At 42.1% G+C, this 19,343-nt stretch overlaps 3 protein-coding genes across 4 annotated transcripts in view; all 3 read left to right on the forward strand.

Annotated features, from left to right (window-relative positions):
• The first annotated feature begins 4,916 nt into the window (after positions 1-4,916).
• The window catches only part of LOC107217888 (transmembrane protein 151B-like), a 28,211-nt gene continuing 13,784 nt past the window's right edge, over positions 4,917-19,343 (forward strand). Inside the window, exon 1 of the mRNA XM_046743736.1 lies at positions 4,917-4,927. The gene's annotated coding sequence lies outside the window, so the exon portion shown is untranslated. The remainder of the gene's footprint in view (positions 4,928-19,343) is intronic.
• LOC107217873 lies at positions 10,375-13,585 on the forward strand. Its single transcript, XM_015655559.2, has 3 exons — positions 10,375-10,640; positions 11,257-11,455; positions 11,561-13,585. The coding sequence occupies exons 1-3, from the start codon at positions 10,538-10,540 to the stop codon at positions 11,994-11,996; spliced, it is 738 nt and encodes a 245-aa protein (XP_015511045.1). The 5' UTR covers positions 10,375-10,537; the 3' UTR covers positions 11,997-13,585.
• Positions 14,797-18,007, forward strand: LOC107217875. Of its 2 annotated transcripts, none has more exons than XM_046743740.1 (3): positions 14,797-14,999; positions 16,106-16,240; positions 16,324-18,007. In XM_046743740.1, exons 1-3 carry the CDS (start codon positions 14,867-14,869, stop codon positions 16,599-16,601), a joined length of 546 nt encoding a protein of 181 aa, XP_046599696.1. In that variant the 5' UTR covers positions 14,797-14,866; the 3' UTR covers positions 16,602-18,007. The 2 variants fall into 2 exon arrangements, with proteins under 2 accessions (XP_046599696.1, XP_015511047.1); XM_015655561.2 differs by lacking the exon at positions 14,797-14,999 and adding an exon at positions 15,728-15,950 and having other exon boundaries at positions 16,324-18,003.

Below are 19,343 nucleotides of genomic sequence, written 5' to 3' on the forward strand. Positions count from 1 at the left end.
CTATTGTAAAACTTATAAACGAAACGGATAAACCCGTCGACGAGATATGTAGGTTATGAAAAATGAGAGCCGACGAAACGAGAAAAATGATTGAAAATTTGCAGGTTCACTTGTTTTTGGGGTGGCGACTTATCATCCCTTCGCCTGTAAAAGTAATTCTTTTCCTCTGATGCTCGAAGGACGAAAAGGATAGTGGGAAAGGGGATCGATGACGTAATACATCACCGAACCGCGGCTCGGCAACTTCCCGAAAAAATGAGCCTCTGTAAACAGGCCTCTCGTATATTATAGACATGGTATAAGTATAGGCGCACAAAGGGAATCGATCGGCTAAAAATAGCCCTCAAGTTTTATTAGAGGCCTAAAACGAGAGCCGCAGGATCTGTGAAGGAATAAAGACGTGTAGGCTGCAAAGTCGACTGACCATCTTTTCCCTCGCGCCTTCCTCATTCGTTACACTCTCGGCTTTGGCGTCTTGTTTACCGATTAAAAAAAGCGACACCTTGCAATTAGTCCCGCAGGATACAACGCTGCGTACCATTGTCTGTCTTATTCGTAAGGCCTCAAGCTACGAATACTTGCTTCAAGGTACACCTCATATTCAACACCCACAATTCGGGTCTACAGACTGCAGGACGAACTAGGAAGGCGAGAAAAAGGAACAGGAAGAAGGAACTAGACGCAAAGTGAAAAGCTAGACGACGTGAGGTAAACTGCAGTTATTACAGAACTTTTTGCAGAGCGTTAAGAACTTCGATAAAAAAAATGAACATTGAAACGCACTGTACCTACACAAGTTGTAAATCATGGGTTTCAAAATTTTAGATTTTTGTTTCCGAGTATCATTCGATCGAAATACCTATGTAGTATCGGAAGAAAAATTAAGTGACGATGAATACGAGTTACATTCGACATGAATTGAATTCATTTTTAATGAAAATTATGCTAGAATTGTTTCAAACCAAACGATTAAATTGTATTTATACCCAATATATTTTTACTTTGAACATGAAAATTTTCTCTGATACAGGTTCGTGTTCAAATAGACGCGTTTGTTGTGTACGTGAATTGAAAGAGTATTTATTTTTAGCATGGAAACGAAGACCGCTAATTTGATTCTATATACAAAAAAAAAAAAAATCGTTGCATTATCGAAAAGCTCAAGATTATGCTTTGTAACGCAACGAAAATTCACCTTGACTTCTTCGATTCGCACACCTTCGTAACCTCGTTATTGCCTTTACAAATTATCTCCGCCAAAAATGTGTTCGGAATTTGACAATTCTCAAGGATTCATGAAAAATCCGAGTGTAAGCGAACATCTTATAAAATGGAGAAAAAATTGATTATCGGGGTTGCAGAGGGCACGGGATTCGGGTGAACTGGGCGAAGGCATAGGTAGAAAGCGAGTCGGGGAAACATCGTAAGTGGCTGCGGTATTTGGGCAGTCAGATCGATGGGAGGACCGGCGTCCCGGCGCCTAGCGGACGTCCAACTCGCCCGCAGCCTAGGTTCGCAACTTCTGCCGTAAAGCTTGCAGATAAACAGTTATATCCCTGGATAGAAATATAAAATCGAGATCTTGCACGGAAACGCGCCCCTTTATTTGTATCCACAAGAACAGCAGTTTTCCATTGGCAAACGTTGCTACGGCTAGATCGAATTTCCCAAGTCCTGCGTAAGACGCGCCTGTGATAGCGACTGGATGTAACCCTCGGTGAAAATAATTTCTAGGATTTTCTACGAATTTTTCAAGAAATTGGAACATTTCGTGCAATGTTCTAGAAAAAACTGTTTTCACTTGTCATAAAAAACTTGTAGATTTTCATGAAAATTTATATTTTTTCAGTAATATTTAAAAAATTATTGAAATTAATAAATTAAGAAAACTAACGATTCTTCATAAGAAAAATTATACATGTTTACAATTGTCTATGAAATAATACGAAAATGTTCCGATTTTTGAAAAACATTCGTAGCACTAGAAATTTTTACCAGGGACGGTTTGATTCTGTCGGTATTCTCAATTTACCCCGAAAAAATGAAAATTGAGCATCACTGCCGTTGGAAACGTTTCTCCGGAAATAATATCTCAAATTTATTATATTTCCAAAAACATCTGGCGGAGAAAATCTCACTGATTATGTAATCGGCGGACTTTTGTAAGTCACTTATAAGAATACATTCGATTCTTCGTTTGGGAGAAGAAAAATTCAGGCTATATAAAATCAACCCTAAGTGCAGATATAAAGATTTCCAATAAATATTAATACGTATTTTCTACACGAAATGCTCATGCTTTGTCATTTTTTCATTTTAAGATTTCAACGCGAATAATTCTATTATACTGCTAAAAAAATTGTACATAATATTTGTTTGAAACGCACCCCGTTAGGCGAGTTGTTTCAATTTTCATGTCAAGATTTTTATACCGTCACATCGCGAATATTTCTATCCGTAGTTAGCCGCATTTTTTAAAAATCTTCCATATTCAGATGTAACGACTTTGATGAGTTTCGATGCGCAAGTATTTTAATTCTTCAAAGAATCATTCAACGATATCTCGAATAAGATGAGAAATTACTTTTCGTTCGTGTAGATCAATAATCATAAAACTTTGTACTTCCAGTTATTTGAGATGTTATTTCGTTGGATAGGCTGAAAAACATAATGTAATGAAAAGCAAGTACATAATGAGTGCGTCACGTGTTGTGAACAATGAATAAGTATTCACCCGAAATAGAATTTCGCGACACGTCGGATATCTTTGTTCCGATTGACGAATGTCAGGTTGGAGCTAAAGATATGGGCGCGTGTCGTGTCCCGCACATGCGGAGGTCCGAGAATGCGAGGCCGAATACCAGCTCGAGTGAAATGTGTACAAGCAGCGTCCGAAGGCGGGCGGTATGAGGGGGGACGGGAGGTCAGAGAGTTGGGCAAAAGTTCGCCAGCGTAGAACTGCGGCAAGCTCATGTTCCCCTGATCGAGTGCTTTACTTGATGGAGACTTTGGCACTCTCTTCTAATTCCCGCCAAAAATTATGTTATTATTTTCACCGTCGCTTCCTGCCCGTTCCTGCCGCTCCTAATAAGTATTTAATTATAACGGACGGTAATCGAGTGGCGTAACGGCGCAAGTCGACGGCTCAGCTTGCCGCCCCTCGTCATTAGTCGATCGAGGCGGTCCCTGGTCATGACCTTCGCGAGACCATACACTCCTGGTTGTTTGTATTAAATAGCCGCCGAATTCAGCACCGAGTAGCGAACTCGATATTTAAATACACTCAACCTGCGTGCGAGCGTCGAAATTTAAGATTGAGCACCAGCCGCGAGAGAATTCCGGCTCTTGGATCCGGCTGATCCCCGGATCAGCGGCAAGTCGAAATTACTCAACAGGTTATCCGCCTGCAAGTTTTTAACATGACACTCCCATTGGCGGCAGTGATATTGTTTCATTTCGCTTCACGTTCTCGTTCTCTCGCTGTAAAATGCGGATAGTAGCTGAAAGCGGGACGCCGATAACCGCTTTCCCGCCAAAACTAACTAACGAAACGAGACGTAGGTATGTAGTACCTACAGTCGCGTCTTTATGCAGCCGTGCGGTTCGTCATGAGTTCCTGTTAAAAAGGGGACCGTTTTGAGACCGTTGCGCATTGGATCCGAGTTGCTTGCTCACGCGAAGCGCTACTCGTCGACAAGTTTGCAAGTCAATCCGACTCTCTCTCTCTCTCTCTCTCTCTCTTCATGTGCAATGGAAGTGGAGAATACAGCGCCGGTGCAAAATCTCTGCGCGCGCATATCTTCAAAATTAAAGAATGATCAGTCGACGCGCTGCGTTAATACCACCATATTTAATTCCGACGTTTCAAGATACGTTTTAGCGTATAAAGTAGCGGAGAGATATAATCGGCGATTCAATTTCCCCTCATGACGGTTTTTGCTGACGTAAAAACGATCCACAGCCTACGTTAAAACTATCCTTGAAATGAGATTAATCGATGATTAAGTATACTGCTGATTGAATGTTACGCAAGAGTCTCGAAAAAGGTATACTACGACAGACAGTGAACTTTGAAGCACATGCCAGTGTTTCATTTAACATCGTTATAACGATGAATGCGTGCCCTTGCCTTTCTCACCGCAACGAATTCAAATGATACAAATATTTTCGTTGTTCAATGCCAAGAGCAGCCACTTGGCGCGTGGAGGCTTGTAATCCGGCCATAAGCCGAGGTATCTCAATGTCATTTCATATCGTTGAATGCCCGAATACGACCTTGCGGAAATATACCAAACAAGATCATGCGATATACGTTATACGCCTCCGACACCGTACGGAGTTTGAAAAATAGGTACATAAATTTCATCACCCTTCGACATTTGGTTGTATTTTACCGAATTCGCACAAGCAGGGTTTGGCGATCTCACACGTCTACCTACGTTGCACAACACAGTTGAGCGAGGTTCGCGAAATATTTGCAAACCTCGAACGGCTCCCCACTACATTCATCCGTGCGGAATCGTGCGGGTGTTGGTGTATCGTCGTACACGGAAACCTGAACGTGTGTCGTAGTCACCGCCCATGTTCGAGTGACGTCACTACAAAGTAACAAAAAATTAACTTCGCAAAACGATGGGAGGGAGAGATCCGCGAGGCGAGTTTCAAGCCGTTCGTCCAATCAACCGTTATGCCAATATCGGGACACCCAATGGGAGACGACCGAGCAGCCGGTATCTCCGAACACAGTTGCAGGATTCCGATCACGTACAGGCGCACCCTCCATGTGTGGTTGAGCAAAATGCGAAACCGCGTGATCGCGCCTCCCAGACGGTAGTCTGCGAATTCGCAAAATACTTCCTCGCTCTGCTGCTCCCTGGATACAAAGTTCGCCAATTTGAAGGCTTGACGGCACTCGTGTGGGCTCTTCGTTCAAGGATAACAGCCCCCACAATTCTCTTCGCTCGCCAACCACCGCAGCGCCGCTGGCTCCACCGCCTTGTCTGCAACTCTAACGCGCTATAGGTCTGTTTCGCATTGGATTTTTATCATCGTTGTGCAAATACCACGTCATCGATACTGAAATCGCCCATTGCGAATTTGGCAACCCAATTAAAGCGCGTCTGCAAATCAAACAACAATGACAAGTTTCCTAGATCCGAATGATGGACGAGAATCGGCGCTATACGCGTGCAAAATTTCTTCAGGAAATTGCGAATTGACTTCGTATTCGCAAAATTTTCAATCCCCAACGGCACTTGGTCCGGATCTTCGAGATTCGCAGCACGTCTGGGCGGGGCGTCCGGGTTTCGCAGTATTGCAAACGACGCCGCAGTTGCGCGCGCGAACCACGGCGTGCGCCACGACGCGCACGGCGGGCTTTCGTACCCGGGTATCAGCAGGTCGAGGAGCCATCACTCTCGAAACCGATTGGTCACTGACCGAGCAACGTGGATCACACATGACCTCGTCGGTTCTGAGGAAGTGGCACTAAGTCCAGGGTCGGCATACGCGCAATCTCGGAAATGTGCGCGCGTGCCTTGTAGAAGGCTAGATAAAGGTTGGTAAATAACAAAGGAAGGGCACTTGCTCGGCTGTAAATCATTCCATTTCTTCATTATTAAACTGATCAAGTATGACGAACGTGATAATATGTCTTATTGTTAGACTGCTCAAGTACAGACTTCAAGAAACATAGGAGCGAGGATTTCTCGTCGAAAAACATTTCGGACAAACTAGTATCACCGAGTAAAACGAATCTCGACATCGTCACGCATGACTAGAGCTTTCGGAGCTCCTTAACTAGGAGTCTATCTTTTCCAGGAGGAGTTTTCATCCTGGCCAAAGGAGAATAGGAAGGAAGAGTAAGAATCGAGAGAGGTGCACGGTACGTCGATTAATGCACGAAACTGCGTGATAAATTCGCCATCTGTCCTCCACCAATGGTAACGACGGACGGCATGTCCGAATCCTTCATGAACTTGTACATGCATCTATTATTCGTTAATCGTAAGTCAGGAACCTTCCTTACGATCGGTCGTCACTCTGGTGCCGGCTGGTTCAAAGTCGCAGTATGTGAGACAGACTTAACGGCGTTCCAAGAGTGGAACGAGGATAGAAGTCGAGAAGGAGAGAGTCGGCGCAACGAGGCGAGGCGAAAAGAGACAGAGAGCTCAACCGCGACTCGAACGGTTCTTCTTGTCTCTAAGCGAGCGTGTTCCCCCCACCACCTAAACGTACGACTATACGCGATATTTTGCAGACTAGGACTACCCAGGGCCAGCTGAACAAGTTTCGCTGGCGAAAAATACGTCAGCTAGGATTATAATAATGTATGTATATTCATGTGAAACTCGGGGTTTCCCTAAAACTGTGGAAATTTCATGCTTTTTCCTGAAAAATTTTATATATAGAAGCAGGAGATCAGCATAGCGTTGAAGCTACCTGCAGTGCTTTGCCTATTTCACGAATTTTCCCGGGATATCTTCAACATTTTGCTCTTTTCTTCTTCTTTTCATGCCTGATGGTACTACGATGCGCGTGAAAAAGAAAGCTGAATTTTTGATATCGGAATATGTAATCACAATGTCGAATATTTTTCAAAAAACTCGTAACAAAGATAGAATCGTCAAAAAGAAAATCCTAGACACATGATACGTTGATCTAGGATTGCAAATATGTGTTTTGCAATGTATACTACTACAAAATTAATAATAGTCAAATAACACAATACATTCGTATGCCAAGAGAAAAAAAAAAAAAAACTACGGGCTTCCGTCATAAAATACCTTCTCTCGTGCACGGGGTCTATTTTATCTAAACGGAAAATATGAATGCATGCGTATGTACAAGAGAAAGAGAAAGAGAGAGGGAGAAAGAGGGAGGGAAACAGAGAGAGCGAGAGATTATAATGGTTGGCCTTCGCCTTCTCTGGGCAAGGAAAAAAATAAAGAAACTAAACCAAAGTAACACAAAAAACAAAACATTAGTATAACGGATGGAAATGAAAATGTCGAACCCGTGAAATAATAACAACAAACGGCGTGAAAAAATTGAGTGACAATCAAGTGACAATACATTTTATCATCTATCAGGCGAGCACCACCGTATTAGAGCTGACCCGACTAGAAAAGTCACTGACCTAATTTTTCTCAGCGACTGGCCCGCGCAACTTCACCTTCTCCTTGTCATAGGAGAACAGAACGAGTTTGCTACGTTCCTAAGTCGTACCCGAAGCTGTATGTAAATGGTTCTCAACTGTCAGTGCGCAGCCAGTGTTTGGAAAGTCACGATGATTGATTCGTTGCCGTTAAACTGCGACTAGTACAAATTTCTCGTCGCTAACTCGAGTTGCTGAAACTATTACAGACTTTTTAAAGACGGTCGTTACAATACCAGCTGTTATTTCTTCAACTGCTGAAGAGTAAGAAAACATAAAGTTGCTACGAGAATTAGCATAATTCAAAGAATAAATTGTTACTCCAAACGAGACGTTCTTGCATCACGTAATCGATACGATAATTCCTGGATCGACTAATACTCCACTCAATTATCTGGGGAACGTGTAACATTCTGCGATCACGTGAAACCATTAGTTACAGTTTCAGTGAACATAAAGGATGACGTTATTGTCGCATAACTTGCGACACGGAGCCAAAGGAATAGTCGTAACGTTATTGGTGTGCGGAATCCGATTGAGCATCGCTCGTGGAAAAGTGATTTGAGCACGTAGTCAGTCACGTCATATTGCGTCAGCGGACCTGCGCAATTAGAAGATCCTGAGGTCTGCTCTTAACCTGCGCAACAGAGAGGCGCGCCCGAAGTTACGGTGACGTTCGTGGAAGCGGTTCTCGCCGGAAATCGAACCACTTTGGACAACTTGGTCCTTTGGAAAGATGGTACTCGGGGTGGAGAGCCAATGGGACTGAAAGGGGCTTGGCAAACCGTAAGGTTATCTCCTATACAAGAGAATATATCGGCGAAGAGGGTTTTCATTTTTACTGACGCGTCCATAACCACCGCATTTCTGGCGAACGCCAATCAGGAGAACACGACGGACTAGCTGGCAGAAGCCGTGGAGTTACCGTCAGTCTGGAAGCAGCTTGCCGCGTTCATTACCGCATTGACCTTCGTCCTTGGCTTTCCTCGGCTTCGCGTGTCGCTCGTACGATTTCGAATTTCCGGGGATTAGAGGGACCAGATCAGGCCTGATGGACTCGTAAAATTACAATTTGTGACGCGCCCCCATTGTCGAGGTTCACTAAGTCAACATGACTTATTGCTGCTGCGGGCTGTCTCCGCCTATTGACTCACTCCGCGGACCAATGGCAGAAACCTTCCCCGTCGAGCTTATTGCGTCACCGTAGTTTCTGGTATTCTTCAACCCTCGGAAACTCAATCTTATAAGATTGCTGTAAAGGGACTTGCGAACCGAACCGTATCGTGCTGAAGCAGTCAGATGAAAATATCGAACTAACAAAACAGTCTGGAGATGTAAGTTCCCGAGTTCGTAGAAAGAACAGGACAGTTTATTCATTCCCTGGAAAAAGTAAATGTGGAAGATCAAGTGCCAAGTAGACAGCATGACTGTGCTTCCAAATAAACATATCCTATGAATAACTATTGTGTGTTGTAAATGCCTGGAGAGAGTCATGGTACCGACAACATTTTCGCTGCTGTACTTTGCTAACCACCTTTCAGGCTCTGTAACTGTGTGACTACCGCTTGGTAGTACTCTCGGTTGAAATTGATCTCGTCGCAAAAAAACGAGCAATTACAGTCTCAGGGTTGGAGATTTTCAGCGGTTATCGCCGAACAAAGTCACGGGGTTCGTTAGTCGATCGAAACGGGAAGACGTGGATCGTGCAGATTGACGGACAGCCCCGATCTTCAGGGAGTAGTGGGTGGAGTCTCTTAAATTGTTGTACCGCCTTTAACAAATGCTTGGTAGCAGGGTGACATCACGTCGATGGAGGCTGGTCACGTGTCTCTCCCCCGTTACGGTGCCGCGTTGCCACGTGCCAACGTTGCTATGGCGGGACATGTTCTCCTACGAACGAAAGACTCGACTGTGACCCGGCCAGGGGACACAGCAAGGCCCTTTGCCGGACGTCAACGACCTCAACACTCAATTTAACGATGCCAGTAGATCTGGGTTGCCTCGAATCCACGTAGAGCCGCCGGATGGCGAGGCGCCGTTTACGACCTTCCGACTTCCTTCCACGCGGCTCTGTGCGCATTAACGGTGCAGCGGCGATCCGACAACCCTTTCAATTTCACGACAAGATCGGATTCGATCCCTACCAAAAAGGGTCACCTCGATACCATGAACCGACAGCCAAAGTCTCCTCTCCCAGTGACGGATTTTTTACAGTGCGCTAATGTCGAGCCGCGATGTGCCGAAATTCACCGAGGCAGATGACCTTCATTACCGTCGACTGAAGTATATCGTTATAAACCCTTTACAGCTGACCGCGTAATCGGACAGAAAATTAAAGCAAAAAGCCGTAATAATCGAACGATCATGATTAACGGTCGACGTGTTTATGCACTGACAAATCATGCATCGCGAGACATCTGTGGATCGTAATTAGGTTCAAGCGCCAGTTCATGACCGATGGTCGGTAGAATTCCTTGGTAGTTTGTCAACCCGCAAGCGATAACTCGAATGCCCATTCATTGATCCATGGAACTTCACATATTCTTCTTCACTCGTTTGTTTTCTGCTTTCTTCTTTTATTCGAGCTATTATTGTCTCGTATCTCAGCTTGCAAAAAGCCCCATTGGTAGAGTGCATGTAGGTATAACACTCGCTTTGGTTTTCGCGTAGGTTTTGACGAATGGCATCCGGCATCGTCGGTTCCTCCCCGTCTAGGCGAGACCGGAATTGAAGGTTCCTCGGGGTTCCTGGTCGCCTGATACCTTGCGCGACTACCAGACATCTTGCGGTCCGCACGGATTCCCTGGACGACGGAGCGCCAAACCTCGGACGCGGCGTGATGCGCGCCAAAACCGTCGCAGTACGATACCGGATGAAAAATTGGAGAAACCCAAGGAGACCGGTCTAATTGGCCCGCGGGCTTCGGCGCTCGCCTCCATTGGCTGTATTATTGATGCCCCTTGCGCGCTCGACACGAAACTTTGCCTCCCGTACCATCAGGGTTCCATGAGGTGGTTTACACGGTGTTCAGCACCCTTTTTCGACGTTCCCCAAATCGATCGACGCAGGGCAAAAGCGAGATACGCCGTCGCACTGATGATCCCTTGGCACCGGTTCCGACTGAGGGATCACGTGACGTTTGTACTGCGTAATATTCCGCCACGACATCTTGCGGCGAAAGTTTCAACCTCTAGCGGTCCACGTGACTACGAAAAACATTGACCATTTGGCGTCGGAAGGCCGCCCCTGTTATACCTACCCACGCACACGCATGGAGAACTGGCAGTGTCACTTATGCCTTAAACGTTCGCGGTGATCGTAACTTCGTGATCCAACATCGCCTTTTTCAACCGGTAAGGGGAGCGAGACGAACCTGCGGCTATGGGGGAACCCGAGGAAGACACATTCTGCAAGAAGATGCGGAAGGCCACCAGAGACATCCATGCAGTGAGCGACGCGCTCGTTAACGCGAAGCTTGCATTTGGTGAGCGAATCAACTGGTCTTATATGGCTACCTCACGATCGACAGTCTTGTTGACAATTTGACAATAGTCTCATTGATGCTCTCAGCTTATCAACTTTCAACTTCGACCCGCAATACAGGCTGAACCTCAAATTAGATTATCTCGCACTCGGTAGTGTAAAAGAGTGGGCGTGTACCAATTGCGGGAGTAACGAATTCATCGGGTCTCGTTAATACTGTTCATAAGACGTGTTCGATAACGTGAATCAATTTCGAATGGTCATTGAAATCAATCATTCACCGGGGTATTATTCGCGGTGTCAAAAAGTTTCTCATTCGTTTAATGATAAGCGCACGTATTTGCAACAGTTGAAGAAAAGAAAAAAGATCCGAGAAACTTGTTTAGATTATTATAATTAATGACGCAAAAGTCACGATATTACGACTTCGTGCAGTTCTTATGGAGATTAGATTTGCATGACTAATTCTCAGCGTAGAGCTAGAGTCTGTTTATTTTTAACTGTTCGGTATACGTATAGCTAGCACGATAATCTAGTAAATATATCGTTAGGGAAAAAGAAAAACAACGCTCTTCAAAGTGCGTTACAAAAATAATACGTGCTCATGTTCTCCACAGCATTTTCCGACAGTGGCGTATGGGCGGATGGCTTGTTGGTATTCTACGAGGTTTTTCGATATTTGGAAGGAGCAATGATCAGGTTAAAGAACACGAAAGTTGGCTCCCTCAGGCTTCCCGGTCTCCAAAGGACCGAGGCTTTTGAATTGGACCTGGAATACTACCTCGGCAAAGGCTGGATGAAGAATTACACCCCGAGGTACGAGTAGAAGAGGGGGAAAAAAGAATTCAGTCAAGTTGAATGAGGGTGATGAGATCACGAACAACGTTGTTATAACGAGCTTTCAATTTTATGCCGATTTAGGGACAGCGTGGTAAAGTACCTGATGCGCTTAAGACAGCTCGAGGACGCGGATCCGAATCAGCTGATGGCGTACATATACCATTTGTACATGGGTTTGCTGAGCGGAGGTATAATACTGCGAAAGAAGAGGCAGCTCATGAGAAAACTTTCGCCGTTCAAAGACGTGCCAATGGGGGGTGACTGCGTTACGGATTTTGGCGAATATAACGTGTTTCAGCTTAAACGCGACCTGCGTAACACGATGAACGACATCGCGGATACCCTTGACGAAGACACGAAGAATAAATTGATAGAAGAAAGTAAGACTGTATACGCATTGAACAACGAAATAATAAGGAGTGTTAGAGGTGCGGGTCCAGTCGTTATCAAGAAAGTAATCTACTTCGTAAGCATTTTCGTTTTTTTACTATTCATATTCTTCGTTCTCTTCAAGTAGGTATCGAATCTGTTTTTTGCTTTTTCATTTCTCTTTTTTTATCGAACTGTCGTCGTGGGTTGTATTAAACTGGTCGTGAGAAGACATGTATATACATGTACATATACATACACTTACGTATATACACGTGTAAATGTATATATGTATATTATATATGATAATATTAACGACAAGTTATTTAATAATTTATTTATACAATGCATAAAATCTTGACGAGAAAGTTTTCAAAATTTAATACCTTATACCGTGCGTTATAACGTCACGTTATAGTTTCGTAAGTTGCGAGTATATGTGTAAGTAATATTTAGTAGGTCATAATGCGAGAATTCACCGTTAATTAGAAAGTCTGAAGATAGAGCATCACATCTTTTCGTAAATTTTGTGATAGTAGTTCTAAGATTTACAAACTCCAAGGTGTCCAACTGGTGCAGTGACGATTAACAATTACGATTCCAATCATTAACAATGAACAAATTTTAAACGAGGAGCAAAGAGTGGAGAAATATGAAAATCTTCAAATTACGAGTCCGAAAACTAAGAAATTTTAGCTTTTCGATTTGCAGAGACTGGTTTGGAAACCTGGTAAGCCGCTGGATACCACGGAGTTATTTTAATATTACCTCTTATCTAAGTCATTAATCCCTTTTAAAATTCAGAACCGGTTACAGTAGGATACGCGACATTTATCATATAGCTTAAATATAACTTAAAGTGAACTCGTCCCCTTTTAATCATCACATTCACAGCACTGAATATTATATATTTTGACAGAAACAAGGAATCAAATATCATTAAAAATAAAATCAAGAAAACTTAATATATTTGCTCAACTATTTAGAATGTGACGTAAGGTGAAGAGTATTGAAAAATACTTGTAAACATATAAACATATGCGTGGTAAGAAGTTGGCGAACTAATTTTCAGACAACAATATTTTATCGATAATATACTTGATAAGTATTCGCTTGTCGCTACGCGTTTGGTTTATGCAGCTTGTTAGCTCATGATAAATCGAACGTTGAGAATTTTTCTTGTGCAGTAATCGGTAAATGTTTCTATGGCATAGATGCATGTGTATTTAAATTATTGCATACCGCCAGCCTCAGAAATTATTTTGCCACATTTTTATCGAATCTCTTAAGGCACACAACGGATTGTCTAAGAGAAACATATTATCTACTTATCTATGTCTTAATTCATACGTGCGAAGCAGCTCTGAACGCGTTGAAATAATATCAATTATTCGTCATCAAATTTTACGCCATCATATCGAGTAAGAATTGAAATAAAAAATGCTTACACGAAAATTCTCCATTCGCAATATTCTTTTTGTCATTTTTCGTAACTGACTATCCATCCAAAGATAAAGTTCTATTTATTATATAGGTGAATACCGTTCGTAATCAAAAATGCGAGGTTTAATGAATAATGAAGAATAAAAAATATCGTAGATCACACTTAGTCGTAGTAGGGTAATCAAATTTTTAATTAAAATTTATTCGACGTACAACAAATCTCAATATGTCATTTATTGTAATGCTCTGTGAATTTTCTTGTAAATAAATTCCAACACACTGACAATAATAATACATATTTCTTATTTTTCTGCATTGTACCCTGATCGGACGGAAGTCTTGAAAAAAATTTATTTCGCGGTTACGAAGTATCATATATGTATAATTATTCGCGATTGCGCGCGTCGCGAAAAAATTCACTCTGTATTATTCTTAATATTCTGGAGCATCAAGTCCACGAGTGGATACAATTCCAAAGAATTTCCGGAATTCGTGTGAAAGTCGCACGAAAGTATTGAAACATGCAAAGCAAAAGTACGGGGCTTGATAAGGAAAATCGCAATATGCCTAATGCGAGTTGCTTGCGAAAAGAAATGCATCTGTGCATACTCCATAAATTCTCGCCTTGTTCAAAACGTAGGACGAATGTTGTTCTTGATACGAAAATAATGCGCAAAGAGATTAGTTCGTGCACGGTGAATTGCTTAAACAATTTTAACATCGGCAATAGGCTACAGATTCGCTATTTTCGTTCAGGTAAACTTCAATTTTGCCTACACAGCCGAAAAGAATACATGCGGTATACACGTATACATGTTCAACGAACATTCTACGAACGATAAAAACCATTCGGCAAAATGTAGAAAATTTTGTAACAGTCTGAGACTTACCGGCCGCTTAACGCCTGCAGGATGACAACACATTTCGTTCCACTGCAACTGCAGCTGCATCGTGTTGTCTCTAAGGTGTTGATACACGTCCATCCTCACAGCTTTTTTCACTTCACAGTTCACACTTTTTTACTTCGCACACTGATTGATTTAACGCATGTGATATTAAGGCGAGGATTTAAATAGACTTTGTACATTTTTTTGCGTATATTGAATATTCACAAAGACACAACATTGAGACGATCACTCGCGCTACAACTGCGTTGCTTCTGCACCGATTATATTTCGAAATTCGAACACACAAATAATTTCACGGCTTTGAAATTAACTTGACACGTCAGCTTACGTTCAAAACCTTCATCACTGTCACAGAAGTTGAGTTTGTTCATCACAACTGAATATGTAAAACCTACCGTTCCTGACCACAGTTTGAAATTACAGTCAGATCGTAGATTTAAATTACAGTAAACAAACCGCGTCGTTGAGGTCATCGAAACGAACAGCTTAGGGCTAAAATCAAGCAGATAAGCCGATTATGAGGTCGATAAACATCAAGCGTTACCCGGGCCGGTGTTTGTCTCTCCTTCATTCCCCAGGTATTCCATACCGTAAGCATTCATACACATATTTACATTCAACGCAGAGCAGTTGGTTCGTAGAATTCGACAATACGGTGCAATAAACCATGTTCAGTGTGCAGAGTCGACGCGATTTGGAATATATCAAAGCTGTGCGGTTGTTTTCAAGAGTCACGAGGTTCAAAGGAACAATTCGAAAACGGTTACCCTGGACAAATTTTCGTGACCAGTACTCGGCAGGTAAGTGGGCTTGGGGCCATAAAAAACCGTGTTAGCGATTCGGCTGCTTATTTACAATCTTCGATCAAAGCTTGCGAAACCCATTTTAGCTCGAAATCCGACGCATACACCGATAAAGGTATAGCGGTCTTTATTATCGACAGGGTAGAGTCGCGGCTGGTTTGAGGCGTTAGAAGAGAGAAAAAGGTACTGATATAAGTAGAAAAAGGTACTGATATAAGTAGAAAAAGGTAACCGAACGAAACCTCGTTGACAACGACGGATAGGAAGCGAGTGAGGTGATTTTTGATAATGAAGCGGCAGACAGCGCTACCGGAGAACTGCCGGCACAGAGATATAAGAATAAACAAGGCGTTGACGGCTCTGAAAGTCTCCCCCGACTAGAAAGACGCGAGAATAAAAGCTGTTTACCATTCGTTCTCTCTTGAGTGGCGCATGCGCAGTTGTGCTCTTTCAAAGATGAAGCATGAGAACTTGGTATCAAACTACCAGCCTTTTGTAGAAAGCACGAAAATTTTAATACTCTCAAATATTTGCCAAACATAACCCTCCGAAACGTTTCATGTAAACAAATTATACAATCTAACCTGCTGCTGTCGCTCACCGACCTCACCGCTCGGATGTTTCTGATAGTAGTGCGCATGCGTCAGTAGAGAGAAAAGGGCAGCCAACTTTCACCTTCCCTCTCTTTCTAGTAGAGAGACGCTTCCACTCGCACCAGAGTCCATAGTTCACCGTCTCTGTTCTAATACCTCTATGACTGCCAGCGGGCTGGGAGCGTCGTGCGATTCACAACAATAACTGGGGTTCATAGTTGGTAGGGTGTGGCGTGTTTGTTGATTTGACCCAGGCTTTAGCAAATTCAGATTTAAATTTACACGAACTCTCGGCGAATTATGAGTAACCGTAACGTGATTACTCTTGTCGTCCTGGCGCTGATCGCGGTTGAAGGTAATTATCAAGCTTGCGTTTATTAAAACTTGTCAAACAGGTGCGAGTGCTGATTGCACGGTGACTCAAGTGAGGTATCCGTGGATAATTTTTACCGTTTAATTCGCCTCTTTTCCCTTATTTCTGTCCAAATAAACGAATTAATTGTTCTACAGGAAACGCGTTGTACTGCTACAGGTGCAACAGCAACAGCCCAGGATGCGGAACACCTTTGAACTGGCTCTGGTACTGGGGGGAAACCTGCCCCGAGTACGACGACAAGTGTGTGAAGATCATCGAGAGGAAAGGAGGTGTGCTTTTTTGTTTTATCGTAAAAACCAATTAGATAAAATATCGAGCTAGACGTAGAATCTAACAGTCGTTCGATTTTCAGCCGAAACGATTCTGACCAGGGAATGTCTGAGTTCGGTACGCGGATTCAGGACCGACATACCCGCCGACAAGTACGAGGGCTGTAGGCCAGCTGCGAAGGATGTCAGACTGGGACATTACGTTAATAACTCGATTACTCAGCTGGATATACACAGGGATTATTACGACGAGGTGACGTGGTGTTTTTGCTACTTTGACCACAGATGCAACGGAGCTGCCGGTCTCACAATCTCCGTCAGTTTATTGGCCCTGATTTATTTCGCGAGAGGCTTGATATAAGTTTAGATGCAGCTCTTGTAAGAAATTTTTTTTATTACGACTATGATACGATCACGCTAAACAAGTCGGAAATTGACCTTCTATAGAGTCTTGGTTAGACTACTAAACTAAATAAATAGACTACTAGACTAAAATAAAAATCAATCACAAATAAAATTAAAATGTCGCGGGGAAAAAAACAACGCATACGTCCAGATTCTTTGTTTAACGTGGGGAGACCGTTACCAACCGTAAGAGTAAAATTCTGTCTGTTTAAACCTACGCATATCTCGACCCGTGTGAACAAATTCTCTACTATGACATTGTTGAAAATCACAATTAATTAATTGGTTAATTATGTTAATCATTTTTTGTGTTTTTCTTGCCTTCCTCTTTTTGTTCAATATTTTTTTTTTCCTTTTTTCTTTCTTTCTCATTGTTCACACACACACACACGCGTTGCCCAATCATAATTATCGTTAAAACTCCATCCAGTTTTCAGTTTATCATTTAAAATATAATATAATTCACCGTCGCTTCCGTCGTGCGGATACAAACCAACTATCCCATAATGTCCAGCATTTGAACTAACCTTCGTTAATGATACTTTTTTTTTTTTTTTTTTTTTTTTTTTTTTTTTTTTTTTTTTTTTTTTTTTTTTTGAGAGTCTTGGTTAGACTACCTTGCAGTAATTAATATAATCAATTTCGACTGTCAACAATTGCCGTCCGTAGTATTTTATACTCAAGCTACTAAGTAAGATTATACTTTGTTTTATAATAATAGTGACTAAGTAAAAGAAACCTGAATTAGTTTAAAGTGCCTTTTGTCACATGACAACTAACATTCGAAGGGATCTACTGTACTCTCCGTCCATAAAATATTCCCAGTTTAACACATTTTGTATTAAATCTTTATAGCTTACGTTATTTTGTATATACTCCATAAGAATCTGAGTAGTACATAAGCATAATTGTAGTATATTTATTGTATCTATGTAAATGAAAGGATTTTATCACTGTAGCAGTGAAAGTGTCTACATCGACGACAAACATTCAATATGCATAGATCTGAATGCGTTCTAGAAACGCCCTGGTATCATAGTCATCGATTTTTATAAAATTACATATTTTTTCACTCCAAATTGTGTTCTCAACTACTGTAAGATATAATAAACGATAGTAGAGGTGATTAAATCACAAACACATCTGTTCTTCAGCGTCATTTTCCCGTTTCTCATTTTTATCATCAAACTCTCATCAAGTTATTACGATTGGTAAAAAAATTGCACGGTCGGTATGTTATCGGTGTATTCGACGAGGATCCACAGCCCCGAAATTCAGATCCATAAACCTCTAGGCTCTTGAAGAATGAAAGCCAATGGCAATGTACCCGGCGCACGTTCCATACTACCTACTGAATTATTACTTATACCGTCCAATAAATAGTAATGTTCGTCTGACTTTATACCGGGTAAGCCTGAAAGATCGTTCGCGTGCATGTTTTTCAGCTTTCCGATGTAAGTCACAAGGGCGAGATATTGCGAAGGAAAAATTTTTTTTCAAACAAGCTATCAAGAAAGTATTAGACTTGCAGAATTCTTTTTCACAGATCGGGGTGACTGTGCAGCTTGAAAAAGTACTTGCGGTGCAGTTTCTGGGTGGACGATGCACTGAAAAAAATGCAAATTTCACGTTCGTTAGAGGAAAGAGCGTCGTTCTCATTGCCGCGTGACATCATTAAAACAGAACTAACTGGATAATCCGCCTTTTCATTAAGAATCTTGCAAAGCCCTACATCGCACGTATATTCAGAGTGCATATTGTGTAAGTTTACCAAACTTTCGCGCGAAGTGAAAGAAGAATTTTTTAAATGAATAGAAAAATATTTTCATTTCAATCCAAAGGAAAACACTGTTCAGGTATAACGTATAAATTGCATAAATTATACCGAATGGATAACCGCGATCACGTTCGCTCTAAAATCTGTTATTTTACTCTAGCATCGGAGGATCAATTCTGTATACAGACAAACGTAGTATAACTGTTTATATAATATATAGTCTATGCGGTTTTGGCGATCATCCAAAAAGTAAAATCGTGTCTCCCAGTGTCCCAGTTCTCGGACCTTATACTTTGCGCTCGATATGTATGCCGTTAATATTGTATACCTACGTCGACGAGGCACGCTTACAATACTTTTGCCAACACTGACCAATTTCCAAGTAGAACGTAGAAGGGAGAAATTAGAATGAGGCAAATTTACGGAAAAAGCAAAAAAGCGACAGGCTTATCCTTCGCCCGAATTCTTACATCAATCACCTATTTATTTTAGTCTTCTATACGATAATTATTCACGCGCCAATTCTTCATATCCCACTCGTGCATTTATGTACAAGGTGAAGAGGTGTATCGATTTGCGTCTCCCTGTATCTAGAAATATCGATCAAATTATCGAAACTTCGCCAACTGTACGTGTATGCGTTACACGTATAGATAAAGTATACATACCCTCTTCCATAATAGACGTGGACTAATAACGCGCGATTCAAACTGACTGACTGGCTATTACAACTCGATAATTGCATAGTGCTGGATACGTACACGTGTATATTAGCACAAAAGTGACGCGGCAAACGAACTGAAATATTGAAATGACAATTTACGATTGCCGGGTGAATTGTAGGCATAGGTACATTCTAATTGATCACATAGAAATTAAGGATTCGTAATAATTCCTTGCTGTACCTCGAATTGCACACAA

The sequence above is a fragment of the Neodiprion lecontei genome, chromosome 6 (genome assembly GCF_021901455.1).
Source record: "Neodiprion lecontei isolate iyNeoLeco1 chromosome 6, iyNeoLeco1.1, whole genome shotgun sequence".
Taxonomy (NCBI): domain Eukaryota; kingdom Metazoa; phylum Arthropoda; class Insecta; order Hymenoptera; family Diprionidae; genus Neodiprion; species Neodiprion lecontei.

Excerpts from the sequence above, each read along its gene's own strand:
- LOC107217875 (XM_046743740.1), top strand. The coding sequence starts at position 14,867 with ATGTTCAGTGTGCAGAGTCGACGCGATTTGGAATATATCAAAGCTGTG. Across the intron at positions 15,000-16,105 it reads TCGTGACCAGTACTCGGCAG|GAAACGCGTTGTACTGCTAC; the intron begins GTAAGTGGGCTT and ends ATTGTTCTACAG. Across the intron at positions 16,241-16,323 it reads GATCATCGAGAGGAAAGGAG|CCGAAACGATTCTGACCAGG; the intron begins GTGTGCTTTTTT and ends TTCGATTTTCAG.
- LOC107217873 (XM_015655559.2), top strand. The coding sequence starts at position 10,538 with ATGGGGGAACCCGAGGAAGACACATTCTGCAAGAAGATGCGGAAGGCC. Across the intron at positions 10,641-11,256 it reads TAACGCGAAGCTTGCATTTG|CATTTTCCGACAGTGGCGTA; the intron begins GTGAGCGAATCA and ends TGTTCTCCACAG. Across the intron at positions 11,456-11,560 it reads ATGAAGAATTACACCCCGAG|GGACAGCGTGGTAAAGTACC; the intron begins GTACGAGTAGAA and ends ATGCCGATTTAG.